General features: G+C 38.1%; 1 protein-coding gene across 2 annotated transcripts in view; it reads right to left on the bottom strand.

Annotated features, from left to right (window-relative positions):
* The window catches only part of DNAH8 (dynein axonemal heavy chain 8), a 320651-nt gene that overhangs the window by 199935 nt on the left and 102182 nt on the right, over positions 1–18534 (bottom strand). For both annotated transcript variants that reach the window (XM_049715770.1, XM_004267646.3), the window contains 3 exons: positions 18279–18519; positions 3155–3354; positions 254–407 (listed from right to left, as the gene is read on the bottom strand). In XM_049715770.1, coding sequence (XP_049571727.1) covers positions 254–407; positions 3155–3354; positions 18279–18519 — 595 coding nt within the window. The remainder of the gene's footprint in view (positions 1–253; positions 408–3154; positions 3355–18278; positions 18520–18534) is intronic.

Raw genomic sequence — 18534 nt, 5'->3', positions numbered from 1 at the left:
AATGAGAAGCCCATGCACCTCATCAAAGAGTAGCCCCAGCTTGCCGCAACTAGAGAAAGCCCGCGCGCAGCAATGAAGATCCAACGCAGCCAAAAATAAAATTAAAAAACAAAACAGGTGAGTTGGCCATAGTTTGCAAACCCCTGGTGCAAATAATCAAGACATGACTTATGTCTTTCTGAAGACTTTTACAGAGACATATAAACAACATACACTAAATTATTCTATCAGCAGTTACAAAAACCATATTTACCTGAGGTAGCTGTTTGGCAATATCCCCACCTACAAAGACAGCTTCAAGATAAACCCAAAGGTTCTGGACTACTAGCCACTCTTCAATTATATCTGAGGAAGTGGACAATTTATACACCCAATTCTGGATATTTTTTTTAAATGGAGCATTATATCTAAAAAGTAAGAATGGAAAGATATTACATTTTAAGGAAGATTCAGAAAATAGTATGGCTTATAACAAATAATAGGAGAAAAATTCCTTTGACACTGAACATTTTTTCCTAAAAAAAAAGCAGCTCCTATTAAATTTCATACAGTTAATAAGATGTTTGCATTTTTATGAATGAAACATATAATTATAGTGATTTCACTTAATGGTCCCATGTATCAGTGATAAACTAAGAAGTTCACCAAGTTTTAAGCCACAGAGGTCCAGTAAAGGAATTGTGCCGGTTGTTCCTCTGAGTAAAGGGAAAACAAGGAATAAGATGGCTTTCCGAGTCTTTTGTGAACCAAATCCAAGTGGAAAAATCACACAGAGGGTACTGTTGTTACTTGTCTATGGAACTACTACCACAAGGCCAGGGTCAAGCTTGAGGTCTGATGTCTACTACAGATGTGCTCTTCCCACCCATAGACTGCTAATTCCACCAGGCACTACGCCTAGATTCTGCAGCGTTAACGATACAGAATTGCTATCCCCCAAAAGCCTGGTTCCTGTTTTTTCACCATCAGGGCTAGCTGAAGTGTTCATGAGAACACAAGGTGTCCAGAAAGCTGGGCACAACTAAGAAAGACAAGAAACAGAGTGGATGCCATGAGGAAGTGATGGGAAGATACTGGGGAAAGACCTAATTAACAACAGTTGAATTAAGAAGCTGACTTCAGTTTGTGGCCATGGCAAGTAGCTTTGAAGTTGTGTAGTGGAATTTCCCGGTGAGTGGCATTTGTTGAGTACAGTCTTAAAACTTTACTTGATCCAGGACAGGATGACTTGAAGGGGCTCACATGAAGAATGGGGTTCTTCTGGGAATGGTCTGATGCCTAAGCGTAACCCTTCACTTCTATGGAAGACTATGTTATACATGGAGGTATAAAGGGGTTGTACAAAAACTGTCCCAAGGAGGTAGATGAGTTGATCTGGCAGTAAGAGGCATTTTTCTCAACTCCCAATTTATAGTGTTCATCTGGCCATCAGGCTAGAGCTGAAAGGCAGTCAATATACCAAAAAAACCCTTCAAGATCAATACACACAGACCAAGACGGTAAGGAAGGGCATTTCAGGGAGTTGAAGGACTTAGATATTTGGAGCCAAAAATAATTTTGCACGGAATAAAAAAAAAACCCATCTTTGATGGCATGTAACTTCCCAACAAGAAAAAGGGAGATTTGAAATAAAATCACTAATGATCAGTTTTTGTCGTTTGGCCAGGTACCTGCATTGCACAGCTTTGTGTGGTGGAACCTGTTCACAACAGGTAGGAAGGCCCTTGGAATGCCAGGGAATCAGGGACCCACCAGGAAAGTGTCACCATCCAGGGAATCCAGGTGAGTGAAGCCTCATCCATGAAGATACACAATTTCCTTCTCACATCCAGGTAGCCCTAGAGATCCAGCTGGTACTGCCTTCTATGAGATCAGTCTGTGGTTGGCTCTAGGAGAGGTTTTCTGGATCCACTTGATGCTGCAAAGTTCTCTAGGAGGAGAATCTACTGAAGTGTTGTGACTTCTTAGATATCCTTATACTCCTTCTAGCAGGGCCTCAACATTGAATTTACTAGTATCATAAATAAGTACTATAATATTCAGGTTATATGCAAGTTAAGAATGAAATTAAGAAAGCCTTCAAGTCCTGAATTCTTGGGCTACACACCAGGTTCAGGTGAATCTACAGCCTTTCCTCAAGAGGTCATCATTAAGGAAATCAAGATGGAAAAATTTGCAATGAACCATGGGGAAGTAGCAGCCTGTGAAGTCTAGGAACCACTGAATGGCCTATGGTCACCTTTGCCAGGTTATTCAGATTCCCTGAAAGCAGAGGACATACCCTAGGAGTTTAACCCCAGCAACTTCAACCCAGAATTAGGAGCTTTGTGAGTTAGTACATTATCCAAATACAAGACTGCCTCTGAGCCAGAGGTAATGCAGGATGTCATTCATGAAACAGCAGTCCCAACCTGGAGGTAGGGTATTAGAATCCCCATGGACACTGACCTCTGTTAATGACCTCTGAGATAATGTGACATATTTCTTAGGTGTGTTAGGGTGAAGACCAGTTAAGAATTACTGGATAGTCAGCTAGGGGATTAGAGGTTGCTAATGCCAAGACAGTGTACTTAATCTGGGTCCCATTTCCTAAAGCTGCGCTTGAGATAAGAGTCACCTTCAAGCGGTTCAGTAGTCCAGTGATGGACATGTTGCCTCGTTTAGGCTGCAGTGGACCCAGCACAGATATGGCCACTTTTCACCATAAAAATTCCAAGTGTGTAAGTGTCAAGCCCTTCATTATATTCCTTCATGTGTTGACAGCATACTTTTCCTGGGCTATTGGTTAAACACTTGAGCAGGTTTAGCCAAGGAGGGCAATGATGAAAAATCAGAGAATGAAAAGAGAAAGGAGATAAAATGAAGGTGTCATCTTCGTGGGGAGTCCAGATGTTTAGGAGGTAAGCTGCCAATCTGAGGGAGAATAATTATGATGGGGCCCATCAGGAAACACAGGAAGGAGAGGTGAGTACCATAGAAGAGATGTAGGCCATGATTAGTAGGGAAAATAGGTAGTTCATTTAAGGACAGACAAGAGTCAACACTTTAGGTCAGAATCTTGTGTTGTGCCACAGCTACAAAACTGGGCTTTTATCTAAAATTATATAACCCTAAATACCAAATCAAAACCCTCCCCTGAAAATTATAAAATTACCTGTTGCTTAGTAAGGAACCTAAGACCATTAAACTATCCTCCATCAAGGTGATAATCTCTCCCGATTCAGTTCCTTTGAGCAGCAGCTCTCCCTTTCCCTTAAATGCTGCAAAACTCAGGTTCTGGTTGGTCCAATTCTCAATCACCTGAGTCAGCTTGGCTTCAATATCCTTCTCCTTAATGGCAGATATGCAAACATCCTTCAGAAGGAAATCAAAGAATATGTCGTGACATTTTCAATTACAAATTAAGTGCATTTAAAATCAGAATGTTTTAGCTTGGCCCTAGAAGTCATTGGGTTATTTTACGGCCAAGAAAACCAAGGCCCAAGATAATTGTGTTGCAAGTTCAAACCAGAACCTTCTGACACTCTGACTACTAATTATTTTATTGTACCACCTACATGAGATAATGGAACTTAAATCATCATGTTCTTATTTATATTTTTAGTTGGTGTTTTTCAGCCAAAATGGATATAATCACAGCTGCTCTATCTCAGCAGCTTGCTATGAGAAGCAAATGAGAATATATATGAGACTCTTTTGAACTCTTTAAAGTAACATATAAACATTGCTATATTCCTGCCTGTTCTGGCCCAAATATGAATATCTCACTTGATTAAAAGTTAATTCTATTTTTAATGGGTTTTTCTGTTTTTCTGAGAATCTTTGATATGAAAGTTTCACAAAGGAAAATAAAAGTAAGGTCTTTTCTGCAACATGCCTCAATTAATTTTCATACTTAGAGTCACAGAAGCTCAGAGAGGGGAAGGAATATAAAGGTTCAAGGAATTTCCACAAATGGTTATATTACAAATTAGTGTGTAGTAAGTGTAATAAGAGTGGTGTGAACTGTTGTGAGTTCTGAGGAGGAGAAATGACTTTCGCCTGCAGCAAGGAGGAAAGGCTTCATTGAGGAGGGAGCATCTGAGAATAAGTGGGATTCCAAAAGGAGGAGGGAGAAGACATTTTACAGGAAGGGAAAAGCCTTCCTTTAGAGGCCATGAATGAAGTAACAGTAAGAATCCAGCTTGGCTAACAGCAGGGCATATGGGGTAAAGAAAACAGAATATACCAGTGTAGACAACACTGAGAGTCTGTTTGGGGGTAAGAATAGTTAATAACTGAATCCCAGAATTCCTTGGACTTGCAAAATCAAGTTTTCAAAGCACAGCCTATGAATAGCTATACTCTTAAGTGTAAAAATCTACTTATATAAGAATGAGGTGGTCACCAAAGGTTTCTTAAACTCTTTATTTCCCTCAGTAGTATCTGAATGGCATTTATAAATAGGACAAAAATGCTTTGAAAACAAAACTTGTGGCGTGCATGTTGCTGAAAAGAGGCAAGGAGGCGGCAGAAAACTCAAAACCATATATTTAGGGGATATTTCTGGTCATGGGGTGCAGTTTTCGCCTCCAAAAACATAGAATAATGTAAAAAACACAAAAAGAGAAGGTAAAAAACAAACACATTAGGACTTAAAAACAAGGTAAACATCTCCATGAACTAGAAGTGAAAAAGACATGCAAGCCAGGAGGTGGAGCTGAAGCCCAGGCCTGAGGGCTCTGGTCAGTGGGTGCCAACTCCTTGGCACCTGCAGGACAGAGGAGACTAAAAGTGGCCTGTCTGAAAGGGACCATCAGGACTATGGTCTAGATCCCTCCACTGTGGAAGGAGGCTGTGTGTAGCTGCAATCTGTTCATCTAGATTAAATGAACCTAGGGATGTGGCGGATGGGGTGACAGATCCAGGTCCACAACCAAGACCTGAGACAGGTCAGCTCTGCCTGGGTCTGCCCCACCACAGCAGAATAGGGGATGTAAACCACTATTGTAACAGCTGGCTCTGGGCTTGAGGAGATGGGGGATGCAGGAAGAAGCCACAAAACCACTAGACTCCTAAGGAAGGCTAAAATGCAGAAGGAGAAAAACAATTTTAACAAATCATAAAAGCCACATTTTTTAAAGCTTGCCACTCAAAATGAGTCCTCTAAAAAATAAAAATTGCAAAACCCTTGGGAATTCTCTGGCAGTCCTGTGGTTAGGACTCCACGCTTTCACTGCCAAGGGCCCAGGTTCAATCCCTGGTTGGGGAACTAAGATCTTGCAAGCCACGTGGTGCAGCCGAAAAAAAAAAGTGAAAAAAAAAATTGCAAAACCCATGAAAAGGAATCCGATACTCAGAGAGATAGCCAACATAAAAAACAATCAGAGTAAAAACTCAGTCCAGGTGAAATTAATTTTATAGAACAATCTGAAAAATAATCTTTAATTATGGTTAATCTGGGGGCCTTGGAGTATGGGAGGTAGAGATGAACTTATATTGGCCATGAGGTGATAATTTTGGAAGCAAGAGGATCCCTACTTTTCTTTGAAATTTTCCATAATAAAAAATTTAAAAATAATTATGTTTAGGACGCTCAAAGAGATAAATGAAGAACTCTAAAAATTTGAGATTTATAGGCTTGAGAATATATAAAATACTTGAGAATATATGTAGATTTAATAATCTATAAATCTAAGAATCTATAAAAAGGACAGAAAAAATGTAGAAATGAAAATAGAACAGGTGGTCACAAAAGAAAAAGAACTAAGTTCTAGATCAAGATGGTGACATAGGACGATACTGAACTCACCTCCTCCCATGGACACACCAAACCTACAGCTACATATGGAACTCAAAGAAACCCAAAAACTAGTTGAGCAACTCTAACACATTAGGTGAACAAGGAAAAACTCACATCAAAACTGGCAGGAGAAGCTGAGACAGAATCTCATGTTCAGCCCCACTCCTGGCACAGAGACCCACAATCGGGAAGGAACCCACAGACCAGAGGTTCTCCCTGAGGAGCAAATGATTTGAACTCCACATCAGGCACCCCAACTTTTAAGACCTGTACCTGAGAGGTGAGCACCCCAAAATTCAGGGCTTATGTCCATGAGACCCACAAGGCCATAGTAAACTGAGAAACAGTTCTTAAATGGCTTGTTTGTACTCAACCAACCCAGGGCCCAGCACAGAGACAACTGACTAAAAAGCACCTAGTCCTTCTGTGAAAAAAAAAAGGCCTATTTGTTTAACATGCAGATATACCCAAAGAGACTCACAACAAAACACGTAATTAAAGTGTCAAAAGTTAAAGACAAGGAGAGATCTTAAAAACAGCAAGAGAAAGACAACTTGTTACATACAAGGGCACCCCATGAGACTATCAGCAGATTTTTCAGCAGGAACTTTGCAGGACAAAAGGGAGGGGCACAATATACTCAAAGTGCTAAAAGAAAAAACCTGCCACCAAGAATACTGTACATGGTGAAGTTGTCCTTCAGAACTGAAGGAGAGATCAAGAGTTTTTCAGACAAGCAAAAGCCTAAAGGAGTTCATCACCACTACATGAGTCTTCCAAGAAATGTTAAAGGGACTTCTTTAGGCTAAAATGAAAGGATGCTAATTGGTAACAGGAAAATATATGAAAGTATAACTCTCACTGGTAAAGGGAAATAAATAGTAAAGTTCAGAATAGTCTAGCCTCAGGCCGGCAGGTTGGAAGGCTCCAGGAATGGGCAGCCAGTGTGTGCAGGAGTGAATCTGCGAGTTTGCCAAGCTGATTGAAAAAGCAAGCCTGCACCCTCCAAGCTGCACTATTCCAACTGGGAGCCAAGCCTCAACCAGAAGTCCCTGAAGAAATTCTACAAAAGCTGTGTGGCTGACAGGGTCTTGGTACTCCGGCTGGGTGCCAGGCCTGAGCCTCTGAGATGGGAGACCCCAGTTCAGGACATTAGTCCACCAGAGACTTCCCAGCTCCACATGATATCAAATGGTGAAAGCTCTCCCAGAGATCTCCATCTCAACGCTAAGACCCAGCTCCACTCAATGACCAGCAAGCTACAGTTTTGGACACCCTATGCCAAACAACTAGCAAGACAGGAACGCAACCCTACCCATTAGCAGAGAGGCTGCCTAAATCATAGTAAGGTCACAGACACCCCAAAACACACCACCAGATGTGGTGCTGGCCACCAGAAAGACAAGATCCAGCCTCATCCACGAGAACACAAGCACTAGTCCCCTCCACCAGGGAACCTACACAAGCCACTGAACTAAGCTTAGTCACTGGGGGCAGACACCAAACAAATGGGAACTACGAACCTGCAGCCTGTGAAAAGGAGACCCCCAAACACGGTAAGTTAAGCAAAATGAGAAGACAGAAAAACACACAGCAGATGAAGGAGCAGGGTAAAAACACACCAGACCAAACAAATGAAGAGGAAATAGGCAGTCTACCTAAAAAAGAATTCAGAGTAATGATAGTAAAGATGATCCAAATCTTGGAAAAAGAATGCAGAAACTACAAAAAACTTTCAACAAGGACCTAGAAGAACTAAAGAGCAAACAAACAATGATGAACAACACAATTACTGAAACTAAAAATTCTCTAGAAGGAATCAATAGCAGAATAACTGAGGCAGAGAATGGATAAGTGACCTGGAAGATAAAATAGTGGAAATAACTACTGCAGAGGAGAATAAAGAAAAAAGAATGAAAAACAATTGAGCACAGTCTCAGAGATCTCTGGGACAACATTAAATGCACCAACATTCGAATTATAGGGGTCCCAGAGAAGAAGAGAAAAAGAAAGGGACTGAGAAAATATTTGAAGAGATTATAGTTGAAAACTTCCCTAATATGGGAAAGGAAATAGTCAATCAAATCCAGGAAGCACAGAGAGTCCCATACAGGATAAATCCAAGGAGAAACACGCCAAGACACATATTAATCAAACTATCAAAAATTAAACACAAAGAAAAAATATTAAAAGCAGCAAGAGAAAAGCAACAAATAACATACAAGGGAATCCCCATAAGGTTAACAGCTGATCTTTCAGGAGAAACTCTGCAAGCCAGAAGGGAGTGGCAGGACATATTTAAAGTGATGAAAGGGAAAAACCTACAACCAAGATTACTCTACTCAGCAAGGATCTCATTCAGATTCAATGAAGAAATTAAAGCCTTTAGAAAAAAGCAAAAGCTAAGAGAACTCAACACCACCAAACCAGCTTTACAACAAATGCTAAAGGAACTACTCTAGGCAGGAAACACAAGAGATGGAAAAGACCTACAATAAAAAACCCAAAACAATTAAGGAAATGGTAATAGGAACATACATTTTGATAATTACCTTAAATGTAAATGGATTCAATGATCCAACCAAAAGACACAGACTGGTTGAATGGATACAAAAACAAGACCCATATATATGCTGTTCTACAAGAGACCCACTTCAGACCTAGGGACACATACAGACTGAAAGTGAGGGGATGGAAAAAGATATTCCATGCAAAGGGAAATCGAAAGAAAGCTGGAGTAGCAATTCTCATATCAGAAAAAATAGACTTTAAAATAAAGACTATTGCAAGACACACAGAAGGACACTACATAATGATCAACAGACCAATCCAAGAAGAAGATATAACAATTGTAAATATTAACACACCAAACACAGGAGCACCTCAATACATGAGGCAAATGCTAACTGCCATAAAAGGGGAAATCGACAGTAACACAATCATACACCCCACTCTCACCAATGGACAGATCATCCAAAATGAAAATAAATAAGGAAACACAAGCTTTAAATCATACATTAAACAAGATGGACTTAATTGATATTTATAAGACATTCCATCCAAAAAGAACAGAAGACACTTTCTTCTCAAGTGCTCATGGAACATTCTCCAGGATAGATCATATCTTGGGTCACAAATCAAGCCTTGGTAAATTTAAGAAAATTGAAATCGTATCAAGTATCTTTTCTGGCCACAACACTATGAGACTAGATATCAATTACAGGAAAAATATCTCTAAAAAATACAAACACAGGGAGGCTAAACAATACACTACTTAATAACCAAGAGATCACTGAGAATCAAAGAGGAAATCAAAAAATACCTAGAAACAAATGACAATGATAACACGACAACCCAAAACCTATGGGATGCAGCAAAATCAGTTCTAAGAGGGAAATTTATAGCAATACAATCCTACCTCAAGAAACAAGAAACATTTCAAATAAACAACCTAACCTTACACCTAAAGCAATTACAGATAGAAGCACAAAAAAACCCCAAAGCTAGCAGAAGGAAAGAAATCATAAACATCAGATCAGAAATAAACAAAAGAGAAATGAAGGAAACAATAGCATACATCAATAAAACCAAAAGCTGGTTCTTTGAGAAGATAAACAAAATTGATAAACCATTAATTAGCCAGACTCATCAAGAAAAAAAAGGAGAAGATGCAAATCAGTAGAATTAGAAATAAACAGAGAAATAACAACTGACACTGCAGAAATACAAAGGATTATGAGAGATTACTACAAGCAACTCTATGCCAATAAAATGGACAACCTGGAAGAAATGGACAAATTCTTAGAAATGCACAACCTTCTGAGCCTGAACCAGGAAGAAATAGAAAATATCAACAGACCAATCACAAGCAGTGAAATTGAGACTGTGATTAAAAATATTCCAACAACAAAAGCCCAGGCCCAGACGGCTTCACGACAAATTCTATCAAACATTTAGAGAAGAGCTAACATCTATCCTTCTCAAACTCTTCCAAAATATAGCAGAGGGAGGGGAGAAACACTCGCAAACTCATTCTATGAGACCACCATCACCCTGATGAAAAACCAGACAAAGATGTCACAAAGAAAGAAAACTACAGGCTAATATCACTGATGAACATAGATGCAAAAATCCCCAACAAAATGCTAGCAAACAGAATCCAACAGCACATTAAAAGGATCATACACCATGATCAAGTGGGGTTTATCCCAGGAATGCAAGGATTCTTCAGTATACACAGATCAATCAATGTGATACACCATATTAACAAACTGAAGGATAACAACCATATATCATCACATTAGATGCAGAAAAAGCTTGCAACAAAATTCAACACCTATTTATGATAAAAACCCTCCATTAAGTAGGCATAGAGGAAACTTACCTCAACATAATAAAGGCCATATATGACAAACCCACAGCCAACATCATTCTCAATGGTGAAAAACTGAAACCATTTCCACTAAGATCAGGAACAAGACAAGGTTGCCCACTCTCACCACTCTTATTCAACATAGTTTTAGAAGTTTTAGCCACAGCAATCAGAGAAGAAAAAGAAATAAAAGGAATCCAAATCGGATAAGAAGAAGGAAAGCTGTCACTGTTTGCAGATGACATGATACTATACATAGAGTATCCTAAAGATGCTACCAGAAAACTACTAGAACTAACCAATAAAGTTGGTAATGTAGCATGATACAAAATTAATGCACAGAAATCTTGCATTCCTAAATACTAATGATGAAAAACCTGAAAGAGAATTTAAGGAAACATTCCCATTTACCACTGCAAACAAAAGAATAAAATACCTAGGAATAAACCTACCTAAGGAGACCAAAGACCTGTATGCAGAAAACTGTAAGACACTGATGAAAGAAATTAAAGATGATACAAACAGATGGAGAGATATACCATGTACTTGAATTGGAAGAATCAACATTGTGAAAATGACTATACTACCCAAAGCAATCTACAGATTCAATGCAATCTCTATCAAACTACCAATGGCATTTTTCACAGAACTAGAACAAAAAAATTGCACAATTTGTAGGGAAACACAAAAGACCCCGAATAGCCAAAGCAATCTTGAGAAAGAAGAACGGAGCTGGAGGATTCAGGTTCTTTGACTTCAGACTATACTACAAAGCTACAGTAATCAAGACAGTATGGTACTGGCACAAAAATAGAAATATAGGGCTTCCCTGGTGGCGCAGTGGTTGAGAGTCCACCTGCCGATGCAGGGGATACGGGTTCACACCCAGTCCGGGAGGATCCCACATGCCGTGGAGTGGCTGGGCCTGTGAGCCATGGCCGCTGAGCCTGCACATCTGGAGCCTGTGCTCTGCAACGGGAGAGGCCACAATAGTGAGAGGCCCGCATAACGCAAAAAAAACAAAAACAAAACGAACAAACAAAAAAAGAAATATAGATCAATGGAAAAGGATAGAAAACCCAGAGATAAACCCACGCACCTACTGTCACCTTATCTTTAACAAAGGAGGCAAGGATATACAGTGGAGAAAAGACAGGCTCTTCACTAAGTGGTGCTGGGAAACCTGGAAAGCTACATGTAAAAGAATTAAATTAGAACACTCCCTAACACCATACACAAAAATAAACTAGAATGGATTAAAGACCTAAATATAAGGTCAGACACCCTAAAACTCCTAGAGGAAAACATAGGCAGAACACTCTATGACATAAGTCACAGCAAGATCCTTTTTGACCCACCTCCTAGAGAAATGAAAAGAAAAACAAAAATAAATAAATGGGACCTAATGAAACTTAAAAGCTTTTGCATGGCAAAGGAAACCATAAACAAGACGAAAAGACAACCCTCAGAACGGGAGAAAATATTTGCAAATGAAGTAACTGACAAAGGATTAATCTCCAAAATATATAAGTAGCTCATGCAGCTCAGTATCAAAAAAACAAACAACCCAATCCAAAAATGCGCAGAGGACCTAAATAGACATTTCTCTAAAGAAGATATACAGACTGCCAACAAACACATGAAAGAATGCTCAATGTCACTAATCATTAGAGAAATGCAAATCAAAACTCCCATGAGGTATCACCTCATACCAGTCAGAATGGCCATCGTCAAAAAATCTAGAAACAATAAATGCTGGAGAGGGTGTGGAGAAAAGGGAACCCTCCTGCACTGTTGGTGGGAATGTAAATTGATACAGCCACTATAGAGAACAGTATGGAGGTTCCTTACAAAACTAAAAATAGAACTACCATACAACCCAGCAATCCCACTACTGGGCATATATCCTGAGAAAACCATACTTCAAAAAGAGTCATGTACCACAATGTTCATTGCAGCTCTATTTACAATAGCCAGGACACGGAGGCAACCTAAGTGTCCATCGACAGATGAATGGATAAAGAAGATGTGGCACATATATACAATGGAATACTACTCAGCCATAAAAAGAAATGAAATTGAACTATTTGTAGTGAACTATGAACTAGAGTCTGTCATACAGAGGGAAGTAAGTCAGAAAGAGAAAAACAAATGCCATATGCTAACACATATATATAGAATCTAAAAAAATAAATGGTTCTGAAGAACCCTGGGGCAGGACAGGAATAAAGACGCAGACGTAGAGAATGGACTTGAGGACACGAGGAGGGGGAAGGGTAAGCTGGGACGAAGTGAGAGAGTGGCATGGACTTAAATATACACTACCAAATGTAAAATAGATAGCTAGTGGGAAGCAGCCGCACAGGACAGGAAGATCAGCTCAGTGCTCTGTGACCACCTAGAGGGGTGAGATAGGGAGTGGGGGAGGGAGATGCAAGAGGGAGTAGATATGGGGATATATGTATATGTATAGCTGATTCACTTTGTTATATAGCAGAAACTAACACACCATTGTAAAGCAATTATACTCCAATAAAGATGTTAAGAAAAAAAAAAAGAATAGTCTAATGTTGTAAAACGTGGTGGGTTCATCACTTATAAATCTAGTGTGAAGGTTAAAAGACCAAATTAGTAAACATAACTAAAACTAGAGTAATTTGTTAATGGATACATAAGATAAAAAGATGTAAACTGTGACACCAAAAACAAACTGTGGTGGGGGGAGTAAAAATGTAGAGCTTTAGAATGCATTCCAACTTCAGTACTTAGCAACTTAAAAGAGACTGTTATAGGAACTTCCCTTGTGGCACAGTGGTTAAGAATCCACCTGCCAATGCAGGGGACACGGGTTCTATTCCTGGTCCGGGAAGATCCCACCTGCTGCAGAGCAACTAAGCCCGTGCACCACAACTACTGAGCCTGCGATCTAGAGCCCGTGCTCGACAACAAGAGAAGTCACCACAATGAGAAGCTCGCGCACCACAATGAAGAGTAGCCCCCGCTCGCCGCAACTAGAGAAAGCCCACGCACAGCAACGAAGACCCAATGCAGCCAAATAAATAAATATATATTTTAAAAAATAAACTGTTATAAATATAAATTTTTTTATGTAAGCCTTATGGTAACCACAAAGCAAACACCTATAGTAGATAGTAGATACCCAAAAGATGAATAGAAAGGGGTCTAAGCATACCACTACGGAAAAATCATCAAATAACAAAGGAAGAGCACAAGAGAAGAAGAAAGAAACAAAGGAATTACAAACAGCCAGAAAACAATTAGCAAAATGACAAGTACATAACTATAATAATTATTGTGTATGTAAATTGACTAAATTGTCCAATCAAAAGACAGAGAGTGGCTAAATGGATAAAAAGCATGACTCATCTATCTGCTGCCTACAAGGGACTCACTTCAGATGTGTAGGGCACACATAGACTGAAAGGGAAGGGATGGCAAGGGATATACCACACAAATGGAAACCAAAAGAAAGCTGGAGTAACTATACTTATATCAGACAAAACAGACTTTAAGACAAAAACTACAATAAGAGACAAAGAAGATCATTATGTAACAATAAAAGGTCAATCCAAGAAGAGGCTATAACGTTTGTATACATTTGTAAACGTTTGTATAACGTTTGTAAACATTTATGCACCCAACATAGGAGAACTCAAATATATAAAACAAATATTAACAGACCTAAAGGAAGAAATAGGTAGCAATGTAATAACAGTAGGGGATTTTAATGCCCCACTTTCATCAATGGATAGATCACCCAGACAGAAAATCAATATGGAAACATTGGCCTTAAACAAGTTAGATCTGATGAGCTTAACAGACATATACAAAACAGTCCATTGAAATGCAACAGAATACATATTCTTCTCAAGTGCACATTAAGCATTCTCCAGACAGAGCATGTTAGGCCACAAAACAAGTGCTAATAAATTTAAGAAAACTGAAGTCACGTCAAGTATCTTTTCTGACCACAGTGGTATGAAACTAGAAATCAATTACAAGAAGAAAACTGACATATTCACAAATATGTAAAGATTAACCACATATTTGGTTATAAACAACCAAAGAGTTGTTCATATCGAACAGCCAATGGTTCAAACAAGAAATCAAAAGAGAAATCAAAAAATACCTTGGGACAGATAAAAATGGAAATACAGCATACCAAAACTTAAAGGGATGCAGCAAGAGCAGTTCTAAAAAGGAAGTTCATAAAGATAAACCCTACATTAAAAAAATAAGAGGGATCTCAAATAAACAACCTAACTTTACACTTCAAAGAATTAGAAAAAGAAGAACAAACAAAGCCCAAAGTTAGTAGATGGAAGGAAATAACAAAGACCAGAGTGGAAATAGATGGAGTACAGACTAAAAAGACAATAGAAAAGATCAAGGAAACTAAGAGGTGGTATTTTAAAAGATAAAACAGACAAAACTTTAGCCAGACTCACCAAGAAAAAGTGAGGGAGAACTCAACTAAATAAAATCAGAAACCAAAGAGGAGGCATTACAATTGATACCATACAAATACGAAGGATCATAAAAGACTACTATGATCAATTATACACACACGAATTTGACAATCTAGAAGAAATGAATAAGTTCCTAGAAACATGCTACCCACCAAGACTGAATTATGAAAAAACAGAAAATCTGAACAGACTGATTAGTAGTAAGGAGATTGAATCAGTAACCAAAAACCTCCCCCCAAAACAAAAGACCAGGATCAGATGGCTTCACTGGTGAATTCTACCAAACATTTAAAGAAGAATTACTACCAGTCTCCTCAAACTCTTCCAAAAAAAGAGAGAGAACACTTCTTATTTTATGAGGCCAGCATTATCCTCATACTAAAACCAGACAAGGACACCACAAGAAAAGAAAATTACAGGTCAGTATCCCTGATGAACATAGATGCAAAGATTCTCAACAAAATATTAGCAAGCTGAATTCAACAATACATTAAAATCATACACCATGATCAAGTGCGATTTATTCCATGAATGCAAGTATAGTTCAATATCCACAAACTAATCAATGTGATGTACCACATTAACACAATGAAGCATAAAAATCATATGATCATCTCAATAGATGCAGAAAAAGCTTTTGACAAAATTCAACATCCACTCATGATAAAACCTCTCAACAAAGCAGATGTAGAAGAAACATACCTCAACATAGTAAAGGTCATATCTGACAAACCTACGGCTAACATCATACTCAATGGTGAAAAGCTGAAAGCTTTTCCTCAAGATCAGGAACAAGACAAGGATGCCCACTCTCACCACCTTTATTCAACATGGTATCTAAAGACCTAACCAGAGCAATTAGGCAAGAAAGAAATAAAAGGCATCCAATTGGAAAGGAAGAAGTAAAACTGTCCGTATTGGCAGATGACATGATATTACATATAGAAAACCCTAAAGATGCAACCCAAAACCGTTAGAACTAATAATTCAGTAAAGTTTCAGGATATAAAATCAATATACAAATATCAGTTGCTTTTTTTTTTTTTTTTTTTTGCGGTACGTGGGCCTCTCACTGTTGTGGCCTCTCCCGTTGCGGAGCACAGGCTCCGGATGCGCAGGCTCAGCGGCCACGGTTCACGGGCCCAGCCGCTCTGCGGCATGTGGGATCTTCCCGGACCGGGGCACGAACCCGTGTCCCCTGCATCGGCAGGCGGACTCTCAACCACTGCGCCACCAGGGAAGCCCCAAAAATCAGTTGCATTTTTATGCACTAATAATGAACTACCAGAAAGAGAAATTAAGAAAACTATCCCATTTACAATTGCACCAAAAAGAATAAAATACCTAGGAATAAATTTAACAAAAAGGTAAAAGACCTGTACACTGAAAACTATGATACATTGATGAAATAGACTGAAGAAGGCACAAGTAAATGGAAAGATAGTCCATGTTCATGGGTTGCAAGAATTAATATCATTAAAATGTCTACATTACCCAAAGCAATCTACAGTTTCAAAGCAATACCTATCAAAATTCCAATGGCATTTTTCAAGAAATAGAACTAAAACTCCTAAAAATTTTATGAAATCACAAAAGACCTCATAGAGCCAAAGAAATCTTGAGAAAAAGGAACAAAGCCGGAGGCATAATGCTTCCTGATTTCAAACTATATCAAAGTTATAGTAATCAAAAATGTATGGTATTGGCATAAAAACGGAGACAATGAAACAGAATAAACCCACATATGTATTTACTTAATTCATGAGAAAGGAGCTGGGAATATACAATGAGGGAAGGACAGTCTCTTCAACATATGATGCTGGGAAAACTGGATAACCACATGCAAAAGAATGAAACTGGACCACTATCTTATACCATACAAAAAATTAACTCAAAATGGACTAAAGACTTGAACATAAGACCTGAAACCATAAAACTCCCGGAAGACAACAGAGTTGGTAAGTTCCTTGAAATCAGTCTTGGCAACGAGATTTTTGGGCTTGACACCAAAAGCCAAGGTAACAAAAGCAAAAATAAACAAGTGGGACAGCATCAAACTAAAAAGCTTCTTACAGCAAAGGAAACCATATACAAAATGAAAAGGTAACCTACTAAACAGGAGAAAATATTTTCAAATCACAACTCTGATAAGGGGTTAATATCTACTATATATAAAGAACTCTTACAACTCAATAGCAAAAACGACCGATTTGATTTTAAAATGAGCAGAGAATCTGAATAGGCATTTTTCCAAAAAAAGACATACAAATAGCCAACAGGTATATGAAAAGGTGCTCAACATCACTTATCACCAGGGAAATGCAAATCAAAACCACAATTAAATACCACCTCACGTCTGTTGGAATACCTATCATCACAAAGACAAAACTTAGTGTTGGTGAGGATGTGGAGAAAAAGGAACCCTTCCATGGAAATGTAAATTGGTGCAGCCACTATGGAAGACAGTATGGAGGATCCTCAAAAAATTAAAAATAAAACTACCATGTGACCTAGTAATTCCACTTCTGGATACTTATCTGAAGAAAACAAAAATGCTAACTTGAAAAGATATATACATACCCATGTTCATTGTAGCCTTATTTGCAAGAGCTAAGATGTGAAAACAACCTAAGTATTCATCAATGGGTGAATGGATAAAGAAAATGTGGTATATTTATATAAAATGGAATGTTATGTAGATGTAAAAAGAAGGAAATCCTGCCATTTGTGACAACATGGATGAATGGACTTTGAGGGCACTATGCTAAGTGAAATGAGTCAGACAGAAAAAGACAAATACCATATGATCTCATTTATATGCAGAATCTAAACAAAAACAGAACACCAGAAACACAGATATATAGAACAGATTGGTCATTGCCAAACAGAGTGGGTAAAATGGGTGAAGGTGATTAAGGAGTACAAACATCCAGTTATAAAATGAATAAGTTCTTGGGATGAAATGTATAGCATAGTGACTATAGTTAATAATACTGTATTGTATTTAAAAGCTGCTACGAGAGTAGATCCTAAAATTTCTCATCATAGGAAAAAAACTGTAACTATATGTGGTGATGGATGTTAATTAGACATATTTTAGTGATCATTTCACAATGTATACATATATTGAGTCATTACGTTGTACACCTGAAACTAATGTGGTATAGATTATACCTCATTTAAAAGAAAGGATTTGATGCAAACACTAAGCATAGAAAAAGGAAAAGAACCAATTAAAAATCTTAAAAAGGAAAGATATAATAATTTAAAATATTTAATAGACTAATAGTAAAAAAGCATAGAATTAGAAGTTTGAAAAATGTCCTGAGAAATTCACCAAGAGCACAATACAGAAATAAACAGAATTTTTTAAATGGCGGTTTAGTTAAGGGACAAGGAGGATAAACTGAGGAGCTCCAAAACTAAAATATTTCAAATAATCATATTATTTCCTTGAGTTACAGCATTATTTTGCAAAATCAAGGAATGTTCAGGATCATTTCAAGTTTTGAGAGTGCATTATATAGGGCAATCAATACATCCTCGAATAACATGTTTATTTGTACAGTTTTCAGAAAAGAAAAAGGAAAGATTCTTTAATAGATCATTTGTAAGACCTTATAATCTTATGTACCTCAATGTCATCCTTATTTTTAAGGAGTGGTGCTTCCATAATATTTCTAAGACAAAAAGAATCCAATTCCACATCAAATGCGGTTCCAGTTAACTCAGAGAGTCGATCCCAGTGTCTCTGTTTCATTGCCTTATTGGTCATCATTTCTAGTAGAGGACATGACTCACTGAAATCATCAATTCTTTTCTTCAGATCCAAAAAAGCTTGCCAATCTTTAAGTCCTTTTGGCAGTTTATGACATCTTTCAGAAAAAAAA

Source organism: Orcinus orca, chromosome 10, assembly GCF_937001465.1.
Source record: "Orcinus orca chromosome 10, mOrcOrc1.1, whole genome shotgun sequence".
Taxonomy (NCBI): domain Eukaryota; kingdom Metazoa; phylum Chordata; class Mammalia; order Artiodactyla; family Delphinidae; genus Orcinus; species Orcinus orca.
The sequence above is the reverse complement of the archived record's forward strand: the minus strand, read 5'-3'. Positions and strand labels throughout refer to the sequence as shown.